The following is an 18815-nucleotide window of genomic DNA, read 5'->3' on the forward strand; positions in this document are numbered from 1 at the left end:
GGTCTCCTCAGAGAGGAGGTTTTCCTGGAAAAGCAGGGTCTCCTCAAGGAAAAGGGCTCTGGAAAAGCAGAGTGTCCTCAAGGAAAAGGGTTTCTGGAAAACCAGGGTCTCCTCAGGGAAAAGGGTTCCTGGAAAAGCAGGGTCTCCTCAAGGAAAAGGGCTCTGGAAAAGCAGGGTCCCCTCAGGGTGGGCGGTCCCCTCAAAACGGAGACTCTCCTCAGGGCGGAGGGTTCCCTCAAAAAGAAAGAATGTCCGTTCAAAAAGGAGTGTTTCCTCAGGGAGAAATGTTCCCTCAGGGTAGTGAATTCCCTCAAAAATGGGGGTTTCTTGAGAGGAAAGTGTTCCTTTAGAGAGAAGGCCGAGGAGCCCCTCACAGAGGCGGGCGGGCCGCGCTCTCGCTGCTCTCCGGCCGCCTCCCCACCGCCTTCCACCGCGGGCTGCGGATCGCGGGGACAGCACCACTGCTCCTCGCCTTCCCGGCTTCCCTCCACCCCTTCCCTGCCTTCCTCCGCTTCCTCCATCCCTTCCCTTCCTGTCTCGCTCCGCCCGTCCCTCCCCGTGGCCGAGGGCCGGCCCCGCGCTCCACCCCGGCCGGGCGGGCGGAGGTGGCGGATGGCGCCGGCCGGGCCCGGGCCGGTGTCACAGTGCGGGGCCATCGGGGCTGGGACCGGGCCGGTGTCACAGCACGGGGACCATCGGGGCCGGTGTCACAGCACGGGGACCATCGGGGCCGGGCCCGGGCCGGTGACACAGCGGTGACACTGCGGTCACCCCCCGGTAAGCGAGGGGCGGGCAGGGGGCTCGGCCCAGCTCTGCCTCCGCCTCGTCACCAGGATGGGGCGGGAGCTGCTGCGGAGGGATGGGCAGGGCTGAGCTGGGCTGAGCACACCGGCAATAAAACCTTTCAAAGACCCCCTTTTTCCAGCTTTTCGCTGCTTAAATTAATAGTATCTCCACGGTCTGTCTTCTAGGTTACAGTGGTTTCCATTCAGCCCTCGGTGTTTGCCCCACGAGCGGCCTCTTCCTCAGGCAGACAAGGCTTTAGGCCTGAAGGTGAGGCAGCCACAGCCCGGCCTCTTGTCTACGGTAAACAAAGTTAACGACAGGAATTCTGCATTGGGCTCAGCAGTGTGTCCTTCGGAGGCGGCTGGAGGACTCTGTGTTGGGCTTGTCTGCAAAAGAGAGCTGTCAGAAAGGACATGGAATTTGTGGGGAAAAAAAATCCCTACAAAATGATCTCTTTATTCCATATATGATCTTTTTAATGTTGTCACAACCAGACTGGTGGGAAGTCTGGTGGCTGTCACTGTGGTCCTGGTGAAATTTGGGGATTCAGGCACTGTGAGGTGTGTGCTGTGCTGCTCCAGGGAGAAAGGCACAGCACATGGCCCAGACAACATTAAAAATCAAGTTTCTATATTGCAGGTGACTCCTGGGACATGGAGAGAAATATTTGTACCACTAAAAGTGTAAAACAAACAAATCAACCCCCCATCACCAACTTTAATTCTGTGGGTACCAACTCCCAGTGATTGATTTATGAGTTTTTGTGTTTTTAATGGGTCTTGAGTTGTGTTCCTAAATGATTTTCTTCCTTTGTTTCAAATTGTTTTTATATGTGTCCATAAAAATACCCCACTCTCATGTGATTTTCAGAGACTTTGCAGTGATGGTGTTTTAGTGCCACATCCTATTGGCAAACTTAGGTTGAGTCCATTAATGCACCAGAAAGATGTAGCATAATCTGTCATAACTAATCCATTATCAGGCTTTTCCCTTTGTGTTAGGGATGTATTCCAGCTGTCAAACTCACGGTGACTTTGTCTAAACTAATTTAACCATTAGATCATATTGGTTTTTCCATTTGATAGAGACTTGATTGAGGTTTGCATTGGTGGCCGGGGTGGTTTTAAGCCAAGAGCTGTCAGACTGTCAGCTTTTAAAGCACAGTTCCTGTTCAGGGATGTTCTCCAGGTTCACTGAGCCTTGGTGAATACAGAGACTGAACAGGAGTTTTCATAATTTCCTGTGAGGCTGCTGATTTGCTCTTCTTGTAAAGCTTGCAGAGGTATGTTAGTCTGATTGATGTGTCTTTCATGGCCCTTGTGATACCTTGATGTGTTTAATGTTTCTTTTGATATATTTTTTTCTTTGATTCAGGTTGAAAAGATGGGGAACGCTGAAAGCAATGCCTACCAGAATCACCTTTCCAGATTTCTTCCTGAGGAGCAGTCTGACATTGACGGACTATTTGATACCTTATCAGGCTCGAGTGGCTCAGCTGGAGCAAAAAATGCCAAAGCTGCAAAGAAAACTGTGACCCTGGCAGCACTACAGGTAAGACAACCTGTTATTCATGACATAGCTGGGGTGCAGTGCATTGAACAGAATTCCAGAAGTAAATTTTAAAGATGTGGTATTTTTTTAGGGATTGCTCATCTCAATTTAATTTTTTTTTTGTATTTTGGGGCAGGATGGATATTTAATTTATTCCTGCAGTTTAGCCAGAGTAGTGACTTTCAAGTTTGCGTTTATCTCTTAAATTGAACTTTTGGGTCCATTTGCAGCTTTCCTGATGCTCAAGTAAGTTGAGGTGTATGGAAATATTTTCACAGAGACCTGAAAAATGGGAAGAATATTTTTACCCCTGGAGTCTGCAGTGTGGGATCATTTACAGACTGTCTTGAGAAGCTGTCACAAAGTCAGATATTATTTGGTTATGCCTGTCTACCTCAGCATATCACTGTCTCTAATCTCTTCACTTGTACTAAAAGGAGAGAATTCAATTTGACTTGATTAAGCTGTGGCTCCCTGTTTTTGCTGATTAACATGCATTATGCTTCTGATTAACTTTGCATTCATTTTCTAATCAAGAAAAGAGAAAAATGAGTCATTAGGATCCTTAATAACTTCAGCTAGTCAGGAACTAAGTGGCCAAATGAATGTGGTGGTAAAGTGCAGTTTTATATATATTACACAGATAATGGAGTCAAATTAAAACTCATTGAAAGCAGCAGGTTATTTTAAGGTGTTCAGCAATGCCTGTGCATACAGAGCAGCTTCAGCCTCCCTGCAGCCTGGCTGTGCATGAGCTGCCACCAATTTTTGGAACACCAAGTTTGGAAATTATGTTCCTGCTGCCTGGTTTTCTGCACTAACTCATCCAACATCCTTGGTACCTGTTAATTGTTTGGGACCTGGCAGAATTTGTGTTTCCAGCTTTGCCCTAGATCAGTGTGATCTTTGATGGGCATCTCCCTTTTCCCTTCCTGCCCTTTTGTTTGGCAGCCTAAAAATTAAAATCTTTTGGAAGACTTCCTGTAGGTGCAGGGAGAATGGCAGTGGCATTTCTGCCTTGTAGGTGACAGTGCTTGTGTCTGGACTGAGATTTGATCCAACAACAATCTGGTATCACTGGTGAGGCCCCAGCTATCACTGTTCTCTGCTCAGAGTGCACATCTGGGCCAGGACAGGCTGCACTGCATAGTTTGGGAAGCAGGTGGAGCAGGAACCTCTTGGTAATTTCCTCAATTTTCCTCTTGGTAATTTTCCTTTTTAAAATCAAGGCTTCTGAGCTGTCAGAGGTGTGAGTTAGATGGTTATTAAGGATTCCTTTTTTACACATCTCTTTTTTTCACACCCCAGGCCCACTCTCTGAAACAGCCAGAAGCAAAATGAAGCAGCACAGTGAAGTGGTGGGATTAGGTAGGGAGTAGGTAGGTAATTCAGCAGCGTGAAGTAAAAAACCCTTGAGTGTAATGTTTTAGTTGTGTTCCCTGCTGCCTCTCCCACTTCAGGCTCGTGTAGGATTTTTAGAAAGCCTCTCAAAGACAGCTGTACCCCCTGTGAGCATCCCTCCCTGGCTGTGGAGCACTCTGATGGGAAAGGCTGTTCCTGCTGTTTGTGCTGCTGCTGGGATCAATGGGAGCTGTGGCACTGACGTCAGTGCAGGCAGCACAGAGCTCGGGATATTGGATCTCTCATGCCCAGCAACAGCCATTAACAGCAAATAGGGGCAGCCCAGGTGGCTCCCCAAGAATGGTATCCAGCCAGGAATCAGTAAGAGCAGCTCCCCTGAGTGGGGCTGGGCTTTTAGGCAGCTGGGGCTCCACTGATTTCAGCACAGTCCCCACTGAGCTGCACCCCGTGTGGGGGAGTCAGGGCACATCTCTGTGCACAGTGAGGACACTGGGTAATCACGTCCTCCCGTGTGCATGTTCTTGAGGTGATTTATTTTTAAACTGTAATTACCTTGAGCACTCTGAAAGTTGAATCCACAGTCAGATCTTTCCCACAGAGCTGTGATGGATGGTGATATATGCCAGCTAGATTTCAATTCAAAGGGCCAAGCGTGCCATGCAGATGAATAAGTGCTGATTTTTGACTCTCTTAACACCAGGGATGCTTTTTAATAATCAGGTTATCTGTGCTTCAATTAGTTGCTATGCAGGGGGAAATTTTCCAGGATTGTTTCTACACCTGTATGTGGGATTAAACACTGCTTTGAAGCCAAACCTGAGATACGGAAAACACTCTACTTTGTTTTTAAGTGAGCTGCACTATGGAAAGCAGAATTAAAACACAATTTTGAATATTTAACTCTCAGAGCTGTATAAACCTTTGCACCAGAGTTATCACCTAGAAACTTTTTGCTAATATCGTATTAACACTTTACAGCATTGATTCTTCTGAAGCCCAGAAAAAAAAGTATCAACCTAAATCACTAAAAAAAAAATCTCTATAAAACCAGAGATTTTTAGTTTTTCTCTTGGCAAAGCAGTTTTTTGACAAAAGTTTATTGCTGATACTACAGACTCCAGATTACCTGGAGTACTTCAGTTACTCTTCATTTGTAAAATGTTGCTCTTTGCGGTTTCTCTCACTGCAGGCACACACCCGGGAGCCCCTGCCAGAGCCCATGACTGCTCGGTTGTACAATGGAATGAGGAGCATTGACCTGCCTGGCAAATCATCCGGGCTGAGTGAACAGATTGCTAAGGAGCAGTTTGTGATTTTTATGTCCAACCTCTTAAAAGGGAATGCAGATGAGAAGATTAGCATCATAATGAGAATGATCTCCAAAACAGGAGGGCCTCTGAAAGGCAAACAAATCCAAGAGGTAAAGGAGCAGTTAAATGTCTGTTGGGGGGACAGTAAGAGAGCAGGGCTGTAGTTAAGAGCCAGCAAAGGCTGTGGTGTGGCTGGTGCTTCTGGCAACTGAGTAAAATGCTTTCTAGAGTTTTAGTTGCAGGATCAACTATGTAGCTTTTGAGATATCTCAGAACAGTAATTCACTAGCAGCTTCTACACCGCAAAACTTGACTCTCTCCTCCTTCTTTCAATTCCCTATTTTATGAAGGTGCTTTGTGAAGTAACATATATGAAAAGGATCCTTTTCAAGGCCTATGACACCAAAATAGCATTTCTGTAGTTCCTGCCTTGTCCTGGCAAGAGATGTTTCTGCCTTTGGGGTTACAGCATCACTGCTGCTTGACTTTATCTTCACATGGTCCTTTGAAGCCCTTGGAATTTTCACTTAAGAAATAACAAAACGGTGATATTTTAATCTTTTAAGTTCACAGAGGACCTGATCACATCTGTAGTCCATGTACTGAGCTACAGGAAGGAGCTGAAAGGTTGGAGTTTGGAGAATACGAGGGATTCTTCAAGTGGAGTCAAAGCTTTAGCTTCTGAGCTGCTGTCAGAATTGAAGCTTCCAGGTAAGCAGCCCTGATCCAGCATATCCCAGGGCTTGTGCAGTCACTGATCTCATGAGAATGTCTCTCTTTATGTCACAGCTTTGCATTTAAAGGGTGAGACCAAAATTTCAAACCTAGTGCGTAGAAAATGACATTGGAATTTTATTTATTTAACCTTACCATCTTTCTCCCCTAAATTCAGGTGAGATTTGATCTGAAGTCCCAGTTTGTCGTGTCTATTTTACAAATACCTGGCTTGAAAATGATAGGAATAGGCATCTAAATAATACTTATTTAAATAAAATTTATCATGTATTTTTTGACTATATAATTTTGTAAAGTGTAGGTCTGTCTTGCACCATTTTAATAACAGATTTTGGTGTCTTGTAAAGAACATTTCATGAGTTTAAGTTTGGAGTCTGTGTTTCTAGATCATGGCAGCCCAACCAGAGAATGCCAGAGGTAACTGTTTCTCAGTTCTGTGTTGCATTTGTTTAATGTAGTTGACACTTTACTGTTCCCTTTCATATTTTTCTGTCCATCACAATAATGGAATATTACGTTTACACCTAAAAATCCCCTGATTATTTTCCAGATGAAGAGACTTACTCCTGTCTCTGTGTGTCTTATTCTTTAGATGGGACAAAACCTATGGGATCTCAGCTGCTGGAGACAAATTTTGACCAAAGTGTCATTGAGGATTGGGTGTACAGAGTCCCCCAGATCTCAGTTTTCCTCAGCGTTGTCATCAGGCAAGGCCTCCACGTCCTGCACTCCCTGCCAGACCAGACCAACGACATCCTCAACCTGGTCCCTCACTGCAAAGGCATCAAAGGAAGAGGAGTTGTCAGTCTCTTTGACATCCCAGCCGTCATCTACATCAACTCCCACCTGCCTGCAGAGATGCAGCACAAGTGGCAGCTTTTATTTTCCTCCAGGCTCCACGGGGAAAGCTTCTCCCAGCTGTGTGCCCACATAGTGAACAAAGGCCCTTGCCTGGTCATCATAAGGGACTTGGATGGTTTCCTCTTTGGTGGGTTTGCATCTCACTCCTGGGAGGTGAAGCCACAGTTTCAGGGTAAAACTCACTTTTCTTTCTTTAGTATCTCTGGTAAATTCCCTGTTTTTTGTACAGCCACAAGAATCCTGTCCCCTTAATGTCCCTTTTAATGACAAAAAAGTGTTTCTTACGCTTCCAACTGAATTTTGCTGTGGCAAAAATAACACTAATTTTCCAAGAACATAAAACACACACAAAGTTATTCTTAGCATGGCAGTCAGGCATGCTGCTGATTAATATTTATAGTTTGTTATTTGATAAGGCTTTTAAAATTGCAGGACTTATTGACCACAGAACAAGTTTTCAGGGAAATCTATCAAGCCCTGTAGCTGCTTAGGTTGAAAATTAAATACAAGTGAATGAAGTAGAGCACAGATGATGAATTAGTGTCTAAATAATTTGTCCACAGGATGGCAGTCCTCCATCAGGAACATCTGAGCCTCCTTTTACCATTTGTGCACTGTCTTTGTTCCCCTTCTAAAATCCAGCAGCCAGAGGATTCTTTAGACAAGCTAAACTTCTTGTTCCCTTAAAACTTTGGGGAAGAAGAGAAGGTTTTTGAAGAACTCTTTGGAAAGAATGTTTGTGGTGGATTTGTGAAGAAAAAACCCATGGGCTGTGGGTGTTTGGTGTTTCTGGGAATCCTCACTCTGCCTACATTAGAAAGTCAATTAATATCCTAAATGAGTATTGGAAAATTACCACTTCAGGCAGTTAGTATAATATTATTTTACACTGATTACACATCCCTTTTCCTTGTATTATTTTCCTTATAGAAAAGCATACAAAAGACACAGGGCAAGCACACCACAGGTGCCTCTGAATCCTGAACTGAGCATGATGAAAATTGCCCTAAATCATCAACTCTGAACTGATTTATGTATCAATGCAGTCAGAACTAGGGGTGTCTGCATTCACACCAGTTTGTACAGATCTGTCAGCTGGCCAGTTTTAGGTGATATAACACAGTCTGGGGTAGGTGACACAGTGACATAATGTCCTGGTGGTGCCTCTGACTCTGTCCTTGATCACAGCCTGTAATTGCATTGATTTTTGTGACTGCATAGAGTTCACTGAGAATTAAAAATACATCTAAACCTTGATGGGAGATCTACCAGCTTTCTGAGATGGCAGCTGCTGTCTTTGAACTATTTGGCCTAAATAATTTTTTCTCATTTAAATTATTGCTTGACCTCTTGTCTGACCTGAGGTGTTTCTCTGTTTGCAGGTGACAACAGATGCTTTTTGTTTTCTGTTTTCCCCACTCTGGCTGTATACACATACACAGGCTACAATGACCACTACATGTATTTAAACCATGGCCAACAGACTATGCCAAATGGACTTGTAAGTATTCAGAGATGATGATTTGGAAATTGGATTTGTGGCTGGCATTCAGAAGTGTTTTGTGTTTTTTTTTTTATTTCTGAGAGCAGATTTATTTCATTTGTTATTCTCTGAGGGAATTTGCCTGCCTGAAGCAGCACAAAACAGTGATGTGTGTAACTGAGGATTTTCCTGCTGGCTGCTCTCCCTGCCACACCAACTGCTTTTGGAATTATGGAGGAGAAAGCCCAGCAGAATGAGAGTGCAGACATTGCTGCTGCTGTGTGATGACAGTGGCAGGAGCTCCTCCTGCTCCAGTTCACAAATGAGCTCTCCAGATGCAGAGGAGTTTCTGCAGAGCTACAACACACCACCTGTCTTGGAAATGCTTTACAGTTCCGGACCAGTATGTGCCCATAACTTTGGGAATTGCAGCAGACTGGAATTCACTTGCTCTAGAGAAAGTGAACGACATCAAATTACATTATTGGTTTCTGTAGGTACTTTCCTAAATGGAAAGGAGGCAGCAAACCCAAGCACTGCCACTCTGTTTGAAATGGAACTGTTAACAGTCAATAAACAAAAGCCAGGAGCCTAATTTCTGTCACAAGTCACAGATATTTGTACTCTCTGAAGCACAGAGGTAGGGCAGCATCACTCAGGTAAATTTTCAGTTGTATTGAGGAATAATAGATGTGGGTACAGAGGCCCAGCTTCACTCATAATCCCCTTTTTTTCATCTACCCACAGAAGTGTGGCATAAATACTGACCACAGCAGCTTATTCTCAGGTTTCCAACCTCCCCAGTGTGTTTTCCCTGTTCAGGTTGTGTTTAATGTGCTGGTTTTCTCTACAGGGGATGGGTGGACAGCACGGCTACTTTGGACTCTGGATAGACAGTGACTATGGGAAGGGCCACAGCAAAGCCAAACCTCGGTGCACCACCTACAACAGCCCCCAGCTGTCAGCCAAGGAGGATTTTACACTGGATGCCATGGAAGTTTGGGCAGTGGGAGATGCCCCTGAGAGTGCAGGGGTAGGTGAAATGGTGAATTGAACCCGTGAAATTGTGTCCTGGTTGGAACAGGAGATGTGAATGCAAAGCTCACGGTTGCAGTTTTCTGTTTAAACACTTTCTCTTCATTGCAGTGGATAATATTTTCTTTACCTGTGTTGCTGTGTGTTTTGTAGCACCAAAAAGCAAAACTGCAGTGGAATTGTTGAGGGTGTCAACAAGAAAGAATATCAGGAGCCATGAGGTGATAGAGCCAGAATTGCAGTATTTGAATTTCAAAAGGCCTTTTTGGTATTGAGGAATGGTCTCTGGGAGGAATCTCCTTGGAGTGGCTCAATTAAAACCCAGAGTTTCTAAAAGCACTGGAAATTCTCAAGTGAAGTCTAATCTGTAGTTCAGGAAGAGACCCAAAAGCTTTCTTTATCAATAGCTTTAAATTTACTATTGTCTTACCATAAATTTATGTGAATAGGTTTATGCCAGTCTTTCTGCACTTGGTTTATTTTGGTAATGAGTAGGAGCCCTCTCTCCAGCCTCCTCTATCCCTGCAATTTATTTTCCTGTTAAACTGTCTGGTCTGTGCAGTTTGATGGGGTTCTAAAATTAATTTCTTTTTAATTTTTACTTATTTTCATATTGAATTCATGTGCCCTGACTTCACTGGACACACAGCTCTAAGTAGAAGCAAAGCAAACTGTTTACAGAAAATGTTGAATTGTAACTGGATCTCTTCTTTGAAAACCTCACATCAGCACTTCAGACTGAGGTGGGGTTAACCAGGATGTCCTGGATGGCTTGTAACCTGAATAAACTTGAAATAGCTCACTGTCATCTCAGGAGCAGTTTATGGCTATTTTATGTAGCTGCAGCAATAAAAATCATTTGGTGTATTTGTGGATTCTGAATTTGGAAATGTCTCCTCTGTTGTGCCAAGCTTGCAGACCACATCACTTACAGATTTTTGAGTGTCCTTTCCCTGTGGCTTGATCCTGACATTTTAAATTGACTGTATTTTATTTTGTTTTGAAGAAAAAAGGTAAGAAGAGTATCCTGGATGTGGATCCTCAGGCTCAGGCCCTGTTGGAAATGGCTGGAAAAAGCCGCCAGAGCGAAGGTCTGCGGGAGCCCATGGAGGAGGAGGAAGATGATGATGATGAGAGCTAAAGGAGCCACAGTAACACAAAAAACTTTTACTTTTATTTGCTTCAAGTGGTGATGATGTTTCTTGGACAAGATATTTTTTCCTTTTTTTTTTTTTCCTTGAATTTACCTCATTATCTGGGACAAAGCTTAAACCTTGTACTTGTGTAATATTTAGGTTTAAAATATTTAGGTGATACTTAGGCATTATTCTGCCTGAAGGGTTTTGTTTGGGGAGGACAGAAAAATTAACTGGGGACACAATGATTAGGCCTGGCTGAGCTCCAGCTAAATATGAATGTGCTTTCATTCCCCATAGATCATGTCTGCACACTGAATTAAAAGCAGCAGAAGTTATTGACAGTTATGGCTTTCTGTCCTGGAGGATTGATATGTACATAGTTATATATTTATAAAACCTGTTCAAGGCACTGATTAAAGCTCTTATACCTCAACTGCACATATTTATTTGCATGCAATGAAATTAGTCAGCAAAGCATACAAACTGTAATGATGTCTTACACTGGTGAACAGAGAATAGTCCACATGATGCCATATGAAGGGTGCTATTAATTTGCATTATTTCAGTTAAAGCATTAAATTTCAAGCTTTCTAAGTCAGATTTTCAGCAGGTGATTCCATGTGAGCTGTAAGATGTCCAGAATAATTATACAGTAACAAGTTTTATAGTACAACTTTATCCCTAGTGCATCTCACTTAATCTGTTTCTGCAGGAATTTGTCTGTTGCTTTTTAAATTTAGACCAGAATCATTGGAGCCATATTTATCCTAAAGATGGGCCATACCTCCAGCAGAATTCTCTAGAAAAGGTGCATTCTTTATTCTTATGAGACTGGAATAAAAGATCAGGCTGTAAAAAGGGCTGAGTAAGAAGCAGCCACATTTAATTGGGAATAGGATCTGCAGATACTTATGCCAGTAAAAGAAATAAAAAATCAGGGTTATGTCTGTAAAATGTTTAAAGAAGATTGCTGTACACTTTATTTCCACACAAGGAATGATTACTCTGTTATGGAAAAGAATCCCCACAATGTGAAATGCAGTTGTTGGGGTTTGTGCTCTGTTTTGTGACTCTTCACCAGTCAGCACCAGTTTTGTCAAGTCTCTTATACTCAGGACTTTTTCTACTTGAATTAGTTCCCGTCTCTCAGTAAGTATTAGTTTGAACTTGCTAATTCTATATGTAATTAACTTGTCAAAAATAACCCTGATTTCTACCAGGGGCTGTAATTTCTAACTCAGCATCAAGTGTTTGGTTATCAGTGTCTAACTGTCAGTCTTTCTCCTCCTGAGGAAAAGGACTGTGTCCAATCCCCTTTGTCCTGGTGTGAGTTTGTCTTCTTTGCAGCTTAGAGAAAAACAACAGAATTCTGTAATTTCTGCTCATGTGGCCTTCCTTAAAATTCTTTCCCTTGGTTTTTCCTTGTATGAGATTTTTTTTCACCCCACCTGTTCTTTTTCATAGGGAGCCAGATTCGAATATTCTGAACAATGTGCCTTAACGTAGGTCTCATTTTTAAAAATTATATTAAACAACGTGAATTTAGCCTTGAAAGGAGAGCATGAAGAAATCCCTCCAGTCAGGCATCCTAAGACTCAACTGTGTATTTTGTAGAGTACCTGAATTAATGCTTGGGACATTTATATGCTGTTTGTTCCAGTACAGAGAGTGCTGTGAAAGGCTGGGAGAATGTCCTTTTATGCTGTATTTGTTTAGAGAAACTAGATAATCTCCCAAGTTTGTAACACACAGAAAAAAAAAAAAAATCAGAACAATTGCACTGATAATTTTGTATAGTTTTCTTCTCTATATATATTAATAATATTAAATTTTACAGTGTAAGGAGTAGTAAGTACATGATGCTGTCTGTGGGTGTGGTGATAGCAGCTTTTGTTTGAACATTCTCAAACTCCCACCATGAATCTCAGAGGTCTTTTTCACTTAGCAGTGACTAAGCCTATAAAACACTCCCATGTGGATGGCATACAGGATGAGACAGTTGAATTTCTGCACTTAAACATAAGATAAACAGCTAGGCTTTATTTTCCTTCCATTACAAGGCAGAAGGAAACCATCTGCAAGAGTATTAAAAAAAAATAAAATTGTATTGTACAAAGCTACTCTCCACCAAAAATATTTCAGTGGCAAGGTTTTCTTTGATTTTTAATGAGTATCAGTATAGCTGTTTCTTTCTAGACTATGCATCCAAAATGTAATCCTGTTTCAACTTCATCTTGTGACTATCAGCATAGCACTGTGACCTCTGAAATTGTAGTTTTTTTGACAAGTTTGTGTCTGAGACTCTTCCTCTTCACTGTGAAGGTGTTCAGCTGGGGCAAGAAGAAAACTGACACTGGCACTTCAGCAAATGTCTCAGTGAAGCATTATTTACTAGGTTGGATTTACTGATCCAACCAGCAGATGGGATTATTCCAAACTGTTCTTTAAATGTAAAAGATGGGCTTGGGAGAGACTCAGTTTTTCTTTTAACCTGAACCTAATGATTTAGAAATCTGGGCTTCATGCTTATGCACCTAAAAAGCTTTTGTCAGCAGTGGGTTTAGCTGTGATGTGAAAAGCTCAGTCCCTTTTGTGCAGTTTTGACCCAACTGCAAAGCTCAACATCCCTGCTCTGTTCCCGACTCACCTTTACTCTCAGGCTCTTGTGGAAGCGATTCCCTTTCCCATTAAATCCACCCACTGCTGAGCACTGGGTCTGATCAGCCTTCCCTTTTTCTCCTGGCAGTCACACAGGTACAAAAACTGACAGCTGAGGGTTGGCACTTCAGCTCCCTGCTCTGTTTGACACAGTTTCCCTCACAGTTTCCTTGAAAATCTTGCTCTGAGTCAAGCCTGGGTATCTGGGAATCCACAGACACTAAAAATTCAAAGGAAAGAAATGCTTCAAGGCAGGTCTTTTCCACTCTTCTAATTAAAACATTAAAGGACGTGTCTAAGTCACGAGTCTCACTCAGATACTTGTTGGTAGATTTTTTATTTATAAAAATGATTTTGATTTAAATAAATAAAATCTCAGTTTATGCACAATAGATATTTTTCTGTACAGGTGTGTGAAACTTCTTTTGTCTGGGACTAGCACAGCCTTCTGGAATACAGATCAGTGTTGTAAAAATACACCTGCTCTTGGTTCAGGAGCCACTCTGGAGGTTCCTGCAGACAGCTCAGGAGTGAGTACAAGAGTCTTTGGTGTGAGTGCTGTTGGTACAGCTGCACTTGGGTACCTTCAGGAAGAATGTGTGAGTCACAAAGCCCTGGACTGGGATTCTCCAGCAGCACAGCTCTGTTCCAGTAGTGTTTCAGAGCAGTCTCAGTCAGTTGTGCCGTCCCTTTGTGTGCTTTGGGGGGCAGCAGCGCCTCTCACACAGTTTGACGAGCTCGGACACCACGAACACTGAGGAAGCCAGGCCGGTGAGGAACAGCAGGTCTGGGACAGGAGGGAGTGGAGGTGAGCTCAGCCGGGCAGGAATTCCAGCCCAGAGCCTTCCTGCAGCTGGGAATTGTGCTGCTGAGCCCCTGGGGACTGGCCTCGCTGAGAGTTGGGGACACCACTGCACCAAAGGGCCACCCACAGCTGGGACAGTCCCCTTGGAGGGTGGAAACAGGAATCATTTAAGATCCCTGCTAGTGACAACAGCCTAATGTAGATGTAGCACAATGTGGTAGGGTGCAATTTGCTGATTTAAATTAAAATCTATGTTGCATTTCAGCTGGGAAACTGAAGTTTAACCCAGCTCTTTCCAAAGGGAGTGTCTGCATAATGATCTGAGAAATATCATCATAAAGAGCTGGAAAATCTTGGCATGTCTCCATTTACTTGCATTTAGGTGCAGTAAATCAAAATTCAGAATCTAAGCTGGGATAATTTTAAATGCTACTACTATTTGGGTACAGCTCTGTGTAAATACACTGAGATAGGAGCTGTTGGTTGATTTCCCCTACCAGTGATGTGTTGGGAGCTAACGGAACAAACTGGGAACACCATCTGCTTTCTAAAGCCACTTTAAGGGAAAAAAACCCCAAAAACCAAAAAACAAAAACATTATTTATTTTGCAACTTACCTAACACTCCTAAATTCTCTGTCTGGAAGATCCTTTGCAGTGGAGGGATGTAGATAACAGCCAGCTGTCCCAAAAATGACCCAAGCACGGAATACAAGAACATGCGGTTTCGGAAAAAGCCGATTTCAAATATCAACTTTGTCTAGAAAAGGGGAAAAAATAAGGAAAAAGTAACTTTTCCCAATCTCTGTTGGAGCTAAATGTGAAACTGTTTCTTAACATTTCATCTCTGTTACTTTTTAAGTTACATAAACACTAACTCAGAGCTATGTAATTGAAAGTGTAGCACTTGAACTGTGATGGATAATTTTGTCTATATAAAAAAGTTGATAAAAATCATAGTGCTTTAAATAACATTAAGTAAAACCCTTACTGTGTAAAATGCTGGTATTCTAATGTTTACGTTTGTGATTTGAGACATGAAATTACTGCTGACAGAGCCATCTCACCTGAGAGCGACATGTCAGGGCGTTGAAGAGGTCAAAAAACACAAAACAGGTAAAAGTCATCGTTGTGGTTCGAGGAGTTATGCCTCCTTTTGGATTCTGGAAGCACACAAAAATTCAGGGGTTAGTTTAACCTTACAAAAATATGCCAATTCAATAGAAGAATTAAATGTTCCCTGTAATGAGGCCAGTCAAATCCAAGGGTAGTAAAACAAAGGAGTAAATCTAGTTCTGGTTATTATAGGTAGCATTCAGTTCTCTCTGCTAATTTTAAAGTTTATGATCTTATCAACTGTATTTTAAATTCTTAAACCGATGTGGACTTTGAGTGAAGAACATTCTGAATTAAATTACTGAAACTTAAAGTACCAACAGCAATCCATTGTACTTGGCATTTTCTGCTGGGAAAATGGAAAGCTGGAGGTGAAAAGTCCCTTGAATTATTGATTCCACATCAAGTAAAATGTTTCCCATTGTAGATTGGAAGGAAAAATTAGAGGTAGCAGAGTCAGGAGCAGAGCTTTCTCAGCCCTCTGCCCACACTGATCCTTCCCCATGGGATGGATTCCAGAAAATCCTTCTCATGTCCTTCAGAAAGTGCCCTCACCTTGTGCTCCATCTGCCCTGATGGAAACAAGATCCCAGAGCAGATTTCCCTCACCTCCTTCCAGAAGACAAACAGGGTTCCACTGATGATGATGAGTGCTGACATGAAGATTTTCAGGATCAGGGATTTGCTCAGGATGGTGTCTGTGATGCACCGGGGGGGCTGCTTGATGGTGTCCTTGTCAACAGGCTCAACGCCCAAGCTGCCTCCAAGAGAAGCAGAGGGCTGTGTTAATTAATGCAGGGTGTCCCAAAATGGACATCCTGAGAAACCAGGATGGAACTGGAGGATGCAATTCTTTGGAACATGGCATGAATATTCAAGCAAGATGACATAACTCCCAAATTTGTTACTGATCATGACACTGATACCAAAGGTCTTTTCTGCATATTGAGCTGCTAAAATAACATTAGATCATCAGACCAGTGTCCCACCCTGGTGTGAAAGCTAATTGGTTGGAAGCTGTAATTGTATTTAGCTGTAGTTTTAATTAGCAGTTGGATGAGGTTCCTAAGTCTCATGATTTTGGGGCATATCTCCACTACTCCCTGGCCACTCTACCAGCAGGTGATTCTTTCAGGATAAAAAGCTATTCCTAGTCAAAAATTGGAATAGTTAACTGATTCCACCATAAAACAGGAAAATGCAGAAAACCTCAAGTAATTGTGAAATGCTTTCTGAAAGACCAGGAGGGAACAAAAGTGCAGTTTATTGAGCCACTGATGATGATTGATGAGGAATCACAGCAGTTTGTGTTCCTAGGCCAAATTCAGACACATTAAACCCAAGATTATTTTGCCCAGTGGACTCTTCCATACCTCTGTGCTGGCGGCCCATCCATGATGATGTTGATCCATAAGATCTGCATAGCATTGAGTGGGTTTGGTAGGTTGAGCACTGTTGACAGGGTAATGAGGCTCAAAGCTGAAATGCTCCTGCAAAGCACAGAACATTATTCTGCAGGGCCTCACCCCCAAGGTGCTTTCACAGGCGCTGAAGCCAACAGGAACTTACGTGCTCAACTGGAACCGGACGAAATTTTTTATGTTGTAAAATATTCCCTTTCCCTCTTCTATTGCATTCCTGGAATGGAGAGGGGAGTTTATTAAGTCAAGAGCACTCACACAGTTTTACAGTGAGTTTCCCGTGACACTCAAAACACAATTTGTCTTTTGCAGCCCTTATTTCAGTGGAAGTTCAGAGCCCAGCTCAGAAGGAGGTTGTCAGTGCAGCTTCTCACTTACAATTCCTTTATCAACGAGCAGATCTGAAAACCTGGGTCACGTGGCCAGGTTTTGGTTCATAAAGCAGGCCTGGGACCTATTTATAGACTCACTGTACCCTCCCCACTCTCTCTGTTGTCATGAACCAACAGAGCATTGCAAATTACGGTTTTCCTCCGAGCTTCCTGGATAAGGCAGAATCATAAAGGTTGGAAAACACCTCCAGGATCACCAAATCCAAATTTTGTTAAAAAAAATCTCTGATCTACCCAGACTTCTGAGTGCTCTTAGATCCCCAGGTAGAGCTACAGCAATGAAAAAACCAGGGCTTTGAGGTGAAAGTTGGCTTGGTCAGCACCACTTGGAATAAAAGTCATTGCCATTAACGCAACTAAAGACAAGTCAGAGCCACCCTGGGGCTCTCCACTTCCATTCCCAAGCCTCTTCACACTATTGTGAATGAAATTCCCACAGTGGGCAGCCAGAAAGGAGCTGAAGAGTAAGAAAACCTCTAAACCTACATGACTTTGGAGAAGTCATCATCCACCAGGATCATGTTGGCCGCCTCCTTGCTGACGTCCGTCCCCGCCTGTCCCATGGCGATCCCGATGTCCGCGGATTTCAGCGCCACGGCGTCGTTGACTCCGTCCCCTGTCATGGACACCACAGCACCAGCCCTCTGCAGGGCCTGTGGCAGGGGACAGGAAAAGCCAGTTTCAGACTCTGCACTGTTTGCTTTGCTTTTCTTGGATTGAAAGATCAGAAGCTCTCTTGGAGTCTGAGGGTAAAACAGACTCGGCACCGCACAAAACTCAGGACAAAGAATTTAGGAGATAGTTTTTTTCAGGACTGTAGGCAATCTCACAACTCCAGCAGAAGTTAAAAGAGGGGGGGAAAACCCTCAGAAATCCTTCTCCTGATGTTACAGTTGCTAATACCTCACTAGTTTTTTTTGTATGCCCAGGCACAGACTTGCAGGAAAAATCATAAAATCACAGAAGATCCCACAAGGATCATCAAGTCCAATTCCACAGCTAATACCTTCAGAGAAACAGTGCCAAGTGCTTTGACTGGGGTTTTACAGTCCTTTAGTTTGAGCTGATGCTTCTGGGGAAGACCAAATCATCCAGAGAACTGAGGCTCCCTCCCCCTTTTTTTGTGGGATTGTACAATGAATTTCAGAGGCTCTTAGTACCTTTATTATTTTTAGCTTGTGCTTCGGACTTGTCCTGAAGAAAATGGAAACCTGAAAAACAAACAAAAAACACTAAATATAATCTCATATTAGATGGAAGCTGTTGGAAATAGGCTTTTTTTTTTAATACAATCAAAGCCATTACATTTTGGACAGTGGAGGAGAGCTCTGCCTCTGCCAGTTGGTCCAGCTCTTCCCCAGACATGGCTTTCAGCTTCCCATTGCAGAGACCAATATTCTGTCCTGCAACGAAAAGAGGCACTCACACTCTAAATATCATTGGATTCTCTAATCCTAGCAATGCTGTCTGTGTCTTTTAAGAGCCGTACACTGAGATTTTGCCATTCCTGGTGCTGAAACAGTGGAACCAATTTACTGGAATTTGGCCCAGAGTTCACAGCTGCTCTATACTCCACTTAATGTTTGTTTCAGTGGAAAAGCAAAACCTCAGTGACCTTTAAAGCCTCTACTGTACGCACAAAAACGATGATAAAGTTGATTGTTGGGGGATAAAAGACTTGACTGATGTGACAGATGTTAGCACAGAGCCCCAGGAAAGCAGCAAAGGTTGGTACCTATAGCCACGGCCGTTTCCAGGGCATCTCCAGTGACCATCTTCACTGCCACACCAGACTCAAACAGGACCTGAACAGCTTCTCTCACTCCAGCCCTTGGGGGATCAATTATTCCAACCAGACCCAGGAATGTTAGTTTGCCAAGTTCTGGACCTGAAGCCAAAGCAAGTACTGGTAACAAAGGGGAGAAAAAGAGGACAAGAACAAATTGTTAATGATGTATTTCCATGCTTTAAAAGGAATATTTAGAGAAGATATTTCCAGCAGAAAAAGTCATTAAAAGCAGATCTTTAGTCATTACAATCAGATCTCATATAGACACAAAAATTCAGTCCACTAAAGAATAGTTTCTCTGAATGAGAGCATTTCTGCTTGACATGTTTCTCTTAGGATTTCTTTCTTTCTAATTTTGAGCTGTCGACCACGT

The 18815-nt window shown here is 42.9% G+C and overlaps 2 protein-coding genes across 3 annotated transcripts in view; one reads left to right on the forward strand and one right to left on the reverse strand.

The window, feature by feature from the left end:
- The first annotated feature begins 606 nt into the window (after positions 1 to 606).
- MEAK7 (MTOR associated protein, eak-7 homolog) lies at positions 607 to 11163 on the forward strand. Of its 2 annotated transcripts, none has more exons than XM_083870169.1 (10): positions 607 to 644; positions 685 to 777; positions 972 to 1086; positions 2161 to 2337; positions 4889 to 5119; positions 5576 to 5720; positions 6337 to 6777; positions 7988 to 8106; positions 8942 to 9121; positions 10130 to 11163. In XM_083870169.1, exons 4-10 carry the CDS (start codon positions 2170 to 2172, stop codon positions 10262 to 10264), a joined length of 1419 nt encoding a protein of 472 aa, XP_083726295.1. In that variant the 5' UTR covers positions 607 to 644; positions 685 to 777; positions 972 to 1086; positions 2161 to 2169; the 3' UTR covers positions 10265 to 11163. The 2 variants fall into 2 exon arrangements, with proteins under 2 accessions (XP_083726295.1, XP_083726294.1); XM_083870168.1 differs by having other exon boundaries at positions 972 to 1053.
- A 6-nt stretch (positions 11164 to 11169) lies between these two features.
- The window catches only part of ATP2C2 (ATPase secretory pathway Ca2+ transporting 2), a 28397-nt gene continuing 20751 nt past the window's right edge, over positions 11170 to 18815 (reverse strand). Inside the window, exons 18-27 of the mRNA XM_083870167.1 lie at positions 18389 to 18559; positions 17959 to 18056; positions 17814 to 17864; positions 17140 to 17306; positions 16410 to 16478; positions 16214 to 16330; positions 15450 to 15597; positions 14792 to 14887; positions 14343 to 14484; positions 11170 to 13707 (exon numbers count right to left, since the gene is read on the reverse strand). Coding sequence (XP_083726293.1) covers positions 13595 to 13707; positions 14343 to 14484; positions 14792 to 14887; positions 15450 to 15597; positions 16214 to 16330; positions 16410 to 16478; positions 17140 to 17306; positions 17814 to 17864; positions 17959 to 18056; positions 18389 to 18559 — 1172 coding nt within the window. The 3' untranslated portion in view covers positions 11170 to 13594. The remainder of the gene's footprint in view (positions 13708 to 14342; positions 14485 to 14791; positions 14888 to 15449; positions 15598 to 16213; positions 16331 to 16409; positions 16479 to 17139; positions 17307 to 17813; positions 17865 to 17958; positions 18057 to 18388; positions 18560 to 18815) is intronic.

This window comes from Zosterops lateralis, assembly GCF_965231275.1.
Source record: "Zosterops lateralis genome assembly, chromosome: 12".
Taxonomy (NCBI): domain Eukaryota; kingdom Metazoa; phylum Chordata; class Aves; order Passeriformes; family Zosteropidae; genus Zosterops; species Zosterops lateralis.

Coding starts and splice junctions, on each gene's coding strand:
- MEAK7 (XM_083870169.1), top strand. CDS start 2,170: ATGGGGAACGCTGAAAGCAATGCCTACCAGAATCACCTTTCCAGATTT. Junction 5,721..6,336: donor GTCAGAATTGAAGCTTCCAG/GTAAGCAGCCCT, acceptor CTTATTCTTTAG/ATGGGACAAAACCTATGGGA. Junction 6,778..7,987: donor GGTGAAGCCACAGTTTCAGG/GTAAAACTCACT, acceptor CTCTGTTTGCAG/GTGACAACAGATGCTTTTTG.